Genomic DNA, 12,591 nt, shown 5'->3' with positions numbered 1-12,591 from the left:
AGTTGGTGAGTTTAGGGAAGTCAGTCTCTTTATACCCAATTTTCCTTTTCTATAATATGAGATGTTTGAACTACTTATTAATGTTTCTTCTAGTTCTAAAACTGTACGACTAGGATACTTTTTTCTTCTCATAAACTTCAGATCTACTCAATCTTCCACAGTATTCCAAAAATGAATGAAGAAATTTCTAATCTGAGAAACTTCAGAGACTTTCACAGTTCCTAAAAGTACCTAAATTAAATAAGCACGTTTATTTATATTTATCAAGTTACAGTTAATGAGTTGTAACTTGGGGGTTCGGGGTGGGCAGGTGATGGGGCCGGAGAGGGGAGTGCAGCTGTTTGTGAGAGGGTGAAAGAGACTTCCATTTCTGCACAGCTCCGTTTTCCAAAATGATTAATTTCTCTAACTCCTGGCCACTGTGGTGAAACGTTTGGTTTTTTAAATTGTGGTAGAATACACCGAAGATTTATCATTTTAAGTATACAGCTGAAGGGGGCATTCGGTACATTTATATTGCTGCACAATCACTACCACCACAAGTCTTCTCCAGAACTTTTTTTGTCTAACCTAACCGGAACTCTGTACCCATTAAACAGAATGACACCCTATTCCTTCCTTTCCTCAGCTCCTGGCAACCACCTTCTACTTTTGTCTTTATGAATCTGACTATTCTAAGCACCTCATGTAACTGGAAACGTACATTTGTCCTCTGTGACTGGCTTATTTCACTTACCAGATCTTCAGGGTTCATCATGTTGTAGTATGTCACAATTTTTGTTTAAGTGATAATATTCCATTGTATGTATATATTATACATTTTTGTTTATCCATTCATCTCTCAATGGATGCTGTCTTTTGTGAACAATGTTGCCATGAATATGGGTGATCAAACATTTGTTCCAGTCCCTTTACTTCAATAGGAAACAAAACACGTATTTTGTGTATGTGTTAATATACTATATTCTTACAATTAAGTAAGCTAGAAAATGTTTTTTTCAAATTGCCACAAATCTCCAAGAACTTTTCCAATGCTTATAGGGAAAAAAATCTGAGTATAAGTAGACCCATGCACTTCGAACCCATGTTGTTCAAGGGTCAACTATACTTTAAACTTAAATATATTAAACATGAAAATTCTGTGAGTAGCCAAGTATTAAAAATATCTAAATTCCTAAAATGAAACTTAATATTTCAATTTTTAAAAAATTTAAACTTAAACATATACCCTGCAAATTCTCTGAACTTCAAAATTCTGACATTTTATATCTGTTGTAGTCTGTGAATTATCACTGAAAAATTAAATTCTAGTCTATACAGTTATTAGTTATTAAAATATATCTTCTAAATGCATGGAAATGCATATGAAGGGCTCAGGAAGTCCTGTTTCAACAGCAAGGGCTTCTTTATTGTACAATTAATCAACTGAACCACTTTGTTAAGTACAAACTACTTACTAACCACATGGATGTATCTGTTTTTATTGTTTTGAACCACACCACACATACCCACATTACTGCACATACTTTTAACAATGGCTGTCACACATAAGTCACTCAAAATCCAATGTTAGCTGAGCTGAAGTTTGTAAAACAAAACAAACACTATTAACTTTTGACAATGAGGAATCTAGATTTGTAGGCTCAAAATTTTGCTGGGTTATGAAAACCAGGCTAGTGTTTATCAAAGTCCACACTTATGTAGCTTGATTTCATTGTAAAAAAAATTCATAAATATTAACCTTATTTAATCTTTTTAACAACCCTGTGAGATAGATGCATTACCCTCTCCCTAGCCCAATTTACATGTGAGTAAAGAGAAATTTAAGTCCCCCAGACCACCATGCTAGAAAAACAGTGAAGCCAGGATTCCTGTTCAGCAGTTTGGGTCTGGCATCCATGCTTTTAATCACTGAACCAGACTAGAGTGTGGGAATGAAATGATTGGATGAAAATAATAAAAGCAGTTAATTCAGAATGTGAGCATACGTATCTTGGTAAAAAGGTAGTGGATTTCGCCACCAGGTGATAAAAAGTAAGTAAAACCTGGACTTAACATTTATAAATTTGCGTTTTTGTGTTTTCACCTTAAGATTCTAAGTCATTGTTTTAAAAAAAGGCCAGTTTTACTTGTTACATGGAAGAAAGTGATTATCTTTCAGTGGTCTCTAAATGTGTAAGGATTCTAGAAGGTTTTTTGGTATTTGCTTCAATACTGCCAAATTTGTTTCATAAAATGTACCTGACATAGACCACCAAAGTGCTATCAAAGGTGGCATCAGTTTGGAGTTAATACCTACACAATTATCACCCGGCAGGGCTTGTCATTCGGACCGACTCATACATTTTAATGGATATAAGCAGTAGTCTGTTAGGATGCTAGTGAGTGACACTAAATCTATCAATTTGGAAGAACTGAAATCTTTGGAGTTGTTTGTATGCCTGAAAACAGTATCTATGTATTTATATTTTTTTAAATTCCCCTTTCTGATTCTTTTTGATGTGTAGAAATGCAATTCATTTTTGTGTAGTGACTTAGGATACAAAAACTATGTAAATCATTCATCTCAATACTTTTTTTGCTTTACTGCACCCACTGGGATTCCAGTACACTGTCCAAGATATAAACCCTTCATCTTAACAGTCAAGTCAAACAACAGTAATCTTTTTAAGTATGGCTTTCCCTATGGAATCTTCATGGCTGTCCTTTAGAAATTAAGGACATTTCTTCCTCCTAGTTAAGAGTTTTAATGGGATAAATTCCACAAAACCAACCTGGTATTCCTGTAATAATCCTAACTTGGTGACAATGATTTTTTACATATTACTAGATTCACTTTGCTAGTATTTTTCACTGGATTTTTTTTCGTTTACATTCATGACTGAGAATGGCCTTCAACTATCCACTTTCATAACTTGTTTTGCCAGGTTTTTTTTATTAAGGTTATGCAAACTTCATAAAATTTAGTTGGGGTATGTTCTCTCTCTATGCTAAAGAAAAATGAGCTATTTTTTCTTATAGAGAGTAATGTGATTTACTATCACTTTTCCCCTCTGAAGATTTTCTGTGATGTCTCTATTCTTCCCTTTATTTTAAAGGCTTTTAAAAACACTTCGTTAGTAACTGCTACAATGAAGTCAGAGAAACACATACATCCCAAAACAATGCCGCCTACTGCAAAGAAACTACTAGTACTATGAATCTTAATTCAACAGTGTCTGATTATAGAGTTTTGGGTTTACAGATTTAAAATTCAGTGTCAATCACTATAGGACAAATGAAGAGGTCTATCGTTTCAATAATGTATAATAAAGAGAATACTACCTATCTCACAGGACTGCTTTGAGAATGAAGTACTAAGAGTGAGACCTAACACAAATCTGAAATTCAACCTGAGAGGTTGGTGCAAGAAAGAGTAGAGTTGAGGTCCCATCAGCCATTAGTGACAGAAGTTTACCTTTAACCTTTAAATCTTGCCTCCAGTGATTTGTTTCTTTGGAAGGTCTTTGGGGTATGTGTTAGCTTGGAAATGGAGCTTGGAAATGGGAACCGGAGTGGTATGCTAGTGGTACATAAACCCCTTGCAATCTGCGTCACCTTAAGCCCTTGAATAGTTCCTTCCACACCTGCAGATATGAAGATACTTGTGGCCATTGCTGTGGTATTTCAGAATTTTACATTTTACCCTTCTTTTTGAATTTTCTTGACTTTAGTGCAGTATTTCTAGGTTTTGTTCTGTTACCTTCTATCTGAATTTCTAATTTCTGTCCTGTTGTCTTATGCCGGAATTCTTCCTATTTTGAGGGCCTGGTACAATGTTTATTTCACTTTTAAATCCTCAGCTCTGCGCTTAGAAGCACATAAATCATCCACCTGATGCCTGTATTAAATAAATCCCAGCTTCTACTTCAGAAAACAGGAGGAAAAAGAATGATGTACAGAGGGCACTGGCCCTAGAGGCAAGCTGGCTATCAATGTACTTTTTAGAGGGGAGATTGGTCCCCAGTGTGAGAGCCATTAGGTCCACTGGGGATCCTGGGTGTCTTGTAAGTGAAAAGTATCTAAGGCCAATGTATATGCTTAGTAGGCCCGTGCTGGCAGGAAGCATGATCACTATTCTGCTTTTACTTCAGGGTGACAGAGACCATTTATACAAGGACAGGCTCCCTGAAATGCCCCCATTCGAACCTAGAATGGCTGGATCTAAGTCCCTGTCTCATTTCTATGTTTTACTTTGGACTTTTCATCTCCCTGAGATTCGCTTCTCTTGGAATTATTAGGTGGTGTGGACAAGGAAGCTTCCTGAGCACCGGGAAGCTTTGTGGACTTCATGCTAACCCAACAGACACATTCACCATGAGACTGAAACTTGTGACTGTCCAACAAGTCACTGTTACTGAAGGGTAGGAGCAGGTAAGTGCAAAAGGATGTTAAGCAGGAAATCTGCCCTAGAGGTCTGAGAGGGCTTTGAGGAGGAGCATGCATTTACGCTGCTCCCCTTTTCTTTCAGTAGGGACCGAGTATAAATCAATCCCATGATTATATATTGCTCTTAAGTCCTATCCTCTATTTCCCTACCATGTCAACAACACATTCTTGAGTTTCAATGGTTGCCACCAGGGAAGTTTCTCAGATTTGAAAGCCAAGAAATCCTAACACCCCCTCCCCATCCCCCACCAAGAACCGACTAGATCTGTACACATGCCTAAGGCCTATGTTCTGGCTAAATGGTTATATACTGTCTCTCAGGGCTAAATTACCTGTTTGTGTACCTTATTCTCAAGATTCTTCTGCCTTTTGCAGAGTATCAATATGGAGACTCTCACCTACATCAACTTAAATTAAGAAACACTTTGGGAATTGTTCATTGCCACTCATTCTGCCATCTTATACCAATCCTGACTGAATCTAGGGGTGGGTGAAGGGGGCTATAATCCAATATAGACCAGTGAGGTAAAGAAGTGCTACATTACCTATCTTTGTAAAGTCTAGGCAATCTGAAGAATGTATCAAGTCATTCAACCTCTTTATTGCCCCCTGACCCCCTTTGTCAAAGTTCTAATGCTTAGCGAGTTGATTTTTTATTAGTACCCTCTACCTCAAAATGTTAACATACCAGAGGATACATGATTGGGGTACTGTTTAGGCTATTGCTTAGGCTTGACACTGGACAAACTTTTACCTGGATGGTTCCGAGCTAGGTAATACTTAATCAACTCTATTTAAAAAAATCAGTTAATGTCCATAAAACTCTTGGAAGAAAACATAGACAAAAATCTCTTGAATATAAACATGAGCAACTTTTTCCTAAACGCATCTCCTTGGGCAAGGGAAATAAAATAAAAAATGAACAAATGGAACTAAATATGCTAAAAAGCTCTGTACAGGGAAGGACACTATCAGCAGAACAAAAAGGCATCCTACATACAGTATGGGAGAATGTATTTGTAAATGACGTATCTGACAAGGGGTTAATATCCAAAATATATAAAGAACTCACATGCTTCAACACCCAAAAAGCAAATAACCTGATTAAAAAATGGGTGGAGGATATGAACAGACAATTCTCCTAAGAAATTCAGATAGCCAATAGGCACATGAAAAGATACTCCAGATCACTAATTATCAGGGAAATCCAAATTAAAAACACAATGAGGTATTACCTCACGCCAGTTAGGATGGCCAATATAGAAAAGAACAGGAACAACAAATGCTGGCAAGGATGCAGAGAAAGGGGAACCCTCCTATGCTGCTGGTGGGAATGTAATCTAGTTCAACCGCTATGGAAAGCAGTATGGAGGTTCCTCAAAAAACTCAAAATAGAAATGCCATTTGACCCAGGAATTCCACTCCCAGGAATTTACCCTAAGAATTCAGGAGCCCATTTTCAAAAAGACATATGTAGCCCTATGTTTATTGCAGCACTATTTACAATATCCAGAAATGGAAGCAACCTAAGTGTCCACCAGCAGATGAATGGATAAAGATGATGTGGTACATATACACAATGGAGTATTATTCAGCCATAAGAAAACAAATCCTACCATTTGCAACAACATGGATGGAGCTAGAGGGTATTATGCTTAGTGACATAATCCAGGAAGAGAAAAGACAAGTATCAAATGATTTCACTCATCTGTGGAGTATAAGAACAAAGAAAAAACTGAAGGAACAAAACAGCAGTAGACTCACAGAATCCAAGAATGGACTAACAGTTATCAAAGGGAAAGGGACTGGGGAGGATGGGTGGGAAGGGAGGGATAAGGGCGGGGAAAAAGGGACATTACAATTAGCACACATAATGTGGGGTCAGGGGGGCACGGGGAAGGCAGTATAGCAAAGAGAAGTAGTGACTTTATAACATCTTATTATGCTGACAGACAGTGACTGTAATTGGGTTTGTGGCTGGGACTTGGTAATGGGGGGAATCTGGTAACCACAATGTTGCTCATGTAATTGTATATTAATGATACAAAAAAAAAATTAGTTCATGTGCCAGTTAAATCTGAGAATTACCAGAGACAGCACCACCACTAGTAAGGTATCTGTGGTTCTACGATCCCTGAAGCTTATGCAAAATTTTAAGGAAAAGGATCCAAAACATTTAATAACAGAAGTGACCAAGAAACACTCTTCTCAAAAATCTGGAGGTTCTTCAGTTCAGATTTGTTCCATATTCAGTTTATGCTTGCACCCAATCTAAAACAGCTGCAGTACTTACTTTCTACAGAGGTATTTGGAAAGCTGCAAGAACTTCCCTTTTGCACCTCTCTCATTTGTGGATAATGGTCATCTCCCACGCTGCACCTGGGCATTTATATCCCAAAATAAATCAACCTAGATCTTTACATATTCATTCTGTCTCACACCACTTCTGAATGATTAATATTCTCAGCTCTAGACAGGAAGGTCTACTTTGTACTCCTGACTTCAATTCCTATTTTTCCCCCACAATCAGATGACAACTTCTGGTTGCTGACCTGGGATTATGTCTTTACTAGGCATTAACAAATATCCCAAACTCTGTCACCCATCAGAACTTGATAAAGACATTATACTTCTAAAAAAAATACCTTGAGTTCATATTGATACTGGGGAGGGGAGAAAGTTAGAATTTTCGTCTGTGAATATAAAGAAGTGCCAGATTTTTTAGAGTCAGGCTGGTAGCTTTTCCTAGAAGATCTGTGAAAAGGTACTAAGGCTATCATAATCATGTCACAATTGAAGAAACGGGATATAAACAGTTCTTGTCTTCTAAGACATATACATACACTTTCCTCAGAACATGGGAGTATCCCCTTTCCCTACCCTTTGAAGGGCAAGTGTCAGTATTAAAAAAGAAAAATAGAATAAATGGATATGAGAAAACTAATCAAGATCATGCATGCATTTTCATGTTGGTGTACAAGACCTTTCTCAACGGTCCTTTCTCAACTCCAAGATGCTAAGTGAGATGTCTTTTAGCAGCCTCGGGACTGATGATATGGCAAACTTTTTAGAATAAGGTCTAGGACTTGTAGGCTTCCAGGAGGAAGCAGGGCACAGTAAGAAAATCTTTAGGTCTTTCACAGGAGACACATGAATTTATAATTAGAAAGAACTGTTAAGTCCTAGTTAGTGCCAGTAGATTGATCTGCCTTTCTTACCTGAGGATTAACTAATCCAAGAAAAGATTTCTCTCTCTCCCTCCCTATAAGCAGCTGCTCCAAGAATAAGCTATAAAATAGTAACAGTTGGGTTAGAGGGCTTCAACCACTCATATTAACTTATGACCTTGTTCCACATGAGATGTGACTTCATCAAAGAAGCTGTCACCTGAATTAGAAACCTAAGGTGGTGACAATTATCAAAGGCTGGAAAAAATCATGTGACCCTTGTCACAGGAAGAAATATTAACTATCATTAATATGAAAAATTGTAACATAAAAACTGTGATTACTATCTAACAATGTATCAGGTTTCATCCTCCCCACATTTACTTTGAATAACAGTAACTGGTTGTGGTACACAGTATAAAGAACTCTGGTCCATCAGTCAGGAAGGCTGGGTTCTAGTCCCCACTATCAGAGCAACTACCTCTGAGACATTAGAGAAGTCATTTTTCCTTCCTGAATATCTCAGTTTCCTTCTTACCTCTAACAATGAAGGTTTAAGTTTAATAATGGCACTTGAATTCTAGCATATAGGCTTCTCAATTTTGAATATTAAGTGTTTAATACCTAAGGAGAACTAAGTACCTAAAACAGAATGGAAACTAATAATTTAGTCCTTCTACAATGTTCTTTGTATTCTTGGGCTTTCTTCTCATTAAATGTACCCAGACTCCAACTTTTCTCTGGCAGTTACTTCTTTCCTTGGTTCCTTTGGATTTTACCGTCTACTTCAGCCTATTGTTCAGACTCCTTTTTGAAACAAAATTTCAGTTGCCTTCCTTGTTATGACGACAAGAGGACTGAAAAATCAAGTGGTCCAGATTTGTGTATATAAGTACTAAACATTAATTCTCAAAATAATAGGCTCTTCCACTAGATCAGTTCTAAGATTCTAACTTCTTAAAAATGTTTATTTAGTGAAGGAGTGAAATTTAGGTTTTCTAAATTAAGTCAGTTTTACTGTACCACTTACATTAAAAAGCAATTCAGAGAAATGGTACAGATATAGATCTGTTTAAGCATACAAGAAAAACAAACAAACATATATATATACACATAGCTTCAGAGGGGACCAGTACAATTTCAATTGCTCCTATAGGTATTTTGAAAGAGGTATTTTTATCAACCACTGGAACAGAAACAGTGCTGCATGACAAGCAGCATACCAGCATATTCCTCTCATCAATCCCTTCTCCATATAACTTTTTTAGCCTAACAAGAATCGCTACCCCTCTGCACAGAACGCTTAACAAGCCAGTCACTCCTTACTAATATGGTCTCTGTCAACCAACAGTTGTGGTCATCTACAGAACCCCCACCAGTAACTTTTCCTCTGATTGCCTTGAGCTTTCCCTTAGCTATACCATCTGTAAGTGAAAGTTTGAAGAAATACTCCTTCTGGAACATGTGTAATAAACACTCATCTGTCACTTGTGCTTAATAAACTTTCTTGGTCTCAACAAACCAGTATTTTGCCAATGTTTCTTCAAATATGGAAGTTCTACCTTTTGCATACTTTTTCTTCCACAGTGCATTAACATCAACTAGAATAATTATTTCAAAAAGTATACAAAAAAATGCCTAATTAAAGAAAATAAGAACAAAATATTTAACAGATTAGGAGTAAATTTAATTCAAGACCTTGGGCAAATCTTTTAACCCCTGAATATGTTTCTTCATTTGGAAACAAGGTAACCAACCTAATGCCTAATGTTCATTCAAGTCTCTCTTAAAATTTAAATTTATGTAGTCTTTTATGAATTGGTGGTATATCAAATATATTATAATGAAGAAATTAATATGTAACATTATTAATAAACTAATGCTCTACAGGGTCTTTCATCTTAAGAAAAATTAAGTGCTATGTGATGTGGGACAAATTTTAAGTTTCAGAAATTAGATGAAAGTAAGTATCAATAATTAGGAAACACTTTGTGAAGGAGTTAGAACTTTCCCGTTAGATATGATTTCCAAGATCAGAAGGAAAACCCTCCAGGGTGGGAGAATTGCATGTGCAAAGTATGAGAGTGAGAAAGAACTGAAGTAAAAAGTGGCATTTAAGACTGGGAATAATGAGAAGTAGGTAGAGAGGTTACAAAGCTTGTGTGCAAACCCTTATGTAGAAACAGCTTTCAATGCTTTCAAGAAAACTGAAATATGGTGAAGGAGATTGCAAATTATACTGGTGAAAGGGGAGAGTGTCAAGATCAGTCTGGAGGGGGGAAGCAAAGGCCAGATCGAAGCCTTCAAGGACCCCTGTACCCCTGAATTCTTAAGTAGGACATCACCTTATAGACTATGCACAAAGACATATATAAGCCCACACCAACTAAGTAGAGTGCACTAACTTGGTAACTTGTGTACTGCTGAAGAATTTCACTCATTTAAATTTTAAGGTTCCAAATAGAAGGTTTTAAAAAACAAACTTCAAACAGGCACACATTTCAGTCTGCTACATGGAGGTATATCAGTTATTAGGAAAGAAAAGTTATTAGGAAAAAAAATGGCCATCACTTAAATTGCAAAATGTGGAAACCACATCCTTCAGTTAAATGTCAGTACTTGACTACATTTAAAAGTAATTGTTTCTTCAAATTAGCAACCTATGAAATTTTTTAAAATGCAAATGAATTAATGATAATCTTGATTTATTGGATACTTCAGTTAATAAAAACTGAAAAAATTGTCTTACATTTTTCTCCATTTTTAAAGGGCAATGAATGGGCATATAGAGATGTCCCATGTAGATGGGCATCTACAAGGGCAATAAAATGAATGCTGGACTTTTTATTTTCTTTAAGAGACATTTTCTAGAGTAGGTCTAAAAAGTATTTTAGTCAAAGCTTACAACCTTCCTGATGCCCTCTGCCAAGTAATCCAATCAGAAGAAAGGGGAACAGAGGCTTGTACAAAACAGTTGATGGAAATCCATAATATCTGATTTGAGAAGAATGTCATTGTTTTGGCGAGTCTACATGTCTAGTGTTATCTCTAGTGTAAAAAATTGTTTAGGATAAGGAAGAAAGCAAGCATGAACAATGCGGGGTTCGTCCTTCCAAATGTCAGTGTTTATTCCACATCATACGCACCTCATTTTTACAAAATAAAGGGACAGTAAAAACAGCACGAGCTCCAGAGTTAGAGAACCCAGGTTCAGTTTTAAATTATGTTCTTAAATGAGCTTTTATGCCCCTACCTACCTCAGTTTTAATGTGAGGGGGTTGGACCCTAGGTCTAGAGCTTTTCCAGCAAGGCTCTTTTATATATTGAATCCTGCCTTTCTATAAACTACCTGGATTTTTTGGGCATCATATTCTGTGTTCACCATACAATCTTCCTTTATTCAGCTTCCAGTTTTCTCCCTCTTCTTGCCTTACAGAAAGAATAATCTGATTGGACAGTCTGACACACCTAAAGCAAAAATAAAGTACAACCGTGGGAATATTAAAAAGTCAGAACAGTCTCAAATAGCAGGTATTTACCATTAGCCTCAATATCTTAAAGTCTGTATAGAAAAAAGAATTCATTGGGAAGTCACTCAATTTGTCCTTAACTGTAGAAAAGGACACATGCAATTCTCTTGATTCACGGAGTTACTTTCTCTACCCTTTTACAGTAGTTTCCAGCTTTCACAAATGAAAAGACTGACCAGGGTTGTGTAGAATAATTAAGACAACAGGAGGAACAAATCAATGTGAGTAAACAAATGGAAAACCATTTGAGAATAAGTGTGATTTCCCTCATTCCTATATTCTCATCTACAATTTCTTTTCTATGTAGCCTAGAAGGTGATGTCCTACTTAAGAACTGTGGCTTCCCTCTGTACTTGTAATAAAACCTAACATGTCCAGGGGTCCTTAAAGGCCTTGCATGATCTTGCCTTTGCTTCCCCCTCCAGACTTATCTTGACACTCTCCCCTTTCACCAGTATGGTTTGCAGTCTCCTTCACCATATTTCAGTTCCTTGAAAGCACTGAAAGCTGTTTCCACATCAGGGTTTGCATACAAGCTTTGTTCCCTCTCTACCCATTTCTCACTATTCCCAGTCTTAAGTGCCACTTTTTCAGAGATCTTGTGAATCCCAGGTCTAGATGAGGCTATTCTTTCTCATAGCTCCCCGAGTTCTTTTCCTTTAAAGTTTAAAATTCTGATCCCTGACATGTATTCCCCTGTAGAATTATTTGATTAATGCATTGTCTTTACTTTGAGGTTACTGACCATGTTTTCTTCAGCAGTATACTGGCAGCACACCCAGAGATCTAACAGAATACAAACTGAGAATGACGAATGACTGAAACATTGTCCTTTGTGTTTTGAACCAGGATTCACAACACTAATGTATCTAATTTATGGCTGAACTCTTTCTGGAAATCACGATAATTAACAAATTGTTTTTCTATTCACATTGTACTCTATGCATTTTAAAAAACACCTCTGATATACTTAGATTCTGTAAGACAGTTGAGTTAAATAAATGAACCATTAAGTTGAGAATAATTACCACAAGCACAATTTGCTAAGTGGAGATACACTTTATCCAGCTAATGCATATTAGTTGCAACACAGGAAATCAATTTCCTAATTATAAAGCAATAATACTATATTTTTATATACTAAGCAAATTATGAATATCCTTTGACGAGGCTAGAAAAACCTCTTTTTTTGAAGGGTTATTTGCATGATGCCAAGAAGAAAAAAGGTGAAATGCTTCCCAAATGATTAACTTGGGAGGCAGTTTTACAAGGCCTAACAGTCATGAATTACTTTGAAGAGGTAAGTTTTTTATTGACAAAAAGTGAACTTTGTCTTCTGTATGACTTAGTTTCTTTTGGGATGAAATCTGTGCTAATATGTCCTTTCTACTTTTTCTAACATTACACTATCTTTTTGTGAAAGAGGAAGCTTTCGTAAAAATTTTTAAAATGGTAATAGATACTAA

The 12,591-nt window shown here is 36.5% G+C and overlaps 1 protein-coding gene across 2 annotated transcripts in view; it reads right to left on the bottom strand.

Moving 5' to 3' along the window:
• ABHD17B (abhydrolase domain containing 17B, depalmitoylase) overlaps window positions 1-12,591 on the bottom strand; it is a 42,190-nt gene that overhangs the window by 20,661 nt on the left and 8,938 nt on the right. Inside the window, exon 2 of one of the 2 annotated variants that reach the window (XM_036893456.2) lies at window positions 737-914. The exons of the other annotated variant lie outside the window; for it this stretch is intronic. Within the exon in view, the coding sequence (XP_036749351.1) occupies window positions 737-757 (21 nt within the window). The 5' untranslated portion in view covers window positions 758-914. The remainder of the gene's footprint in view (window positions 1-736; window positions 915-12,591) is intronic. 2 annotated transcript variants of the gene reach the window in all.

This window comes from Manis pentadactyla, chromosome 3 (genome assembly GCF_030020395.1).
Source record: "Manis pentadactyla isolate mManPen7 chromosome 3, mManPen7.hap1, whole genome shotgun sequence".
Taxonomy (NCBI): domain Eukaryota; kingdom Metazoa; phylum Chordata; class Mammalia; order Pholidota; family Manidae; genus Manis; species Manis pentadactyla.
The sequence above is the reverse complement of the archived record's forward strand: the minus strand, read 5'-3'. Positions and strand labels throughout refer to the sequence as shown.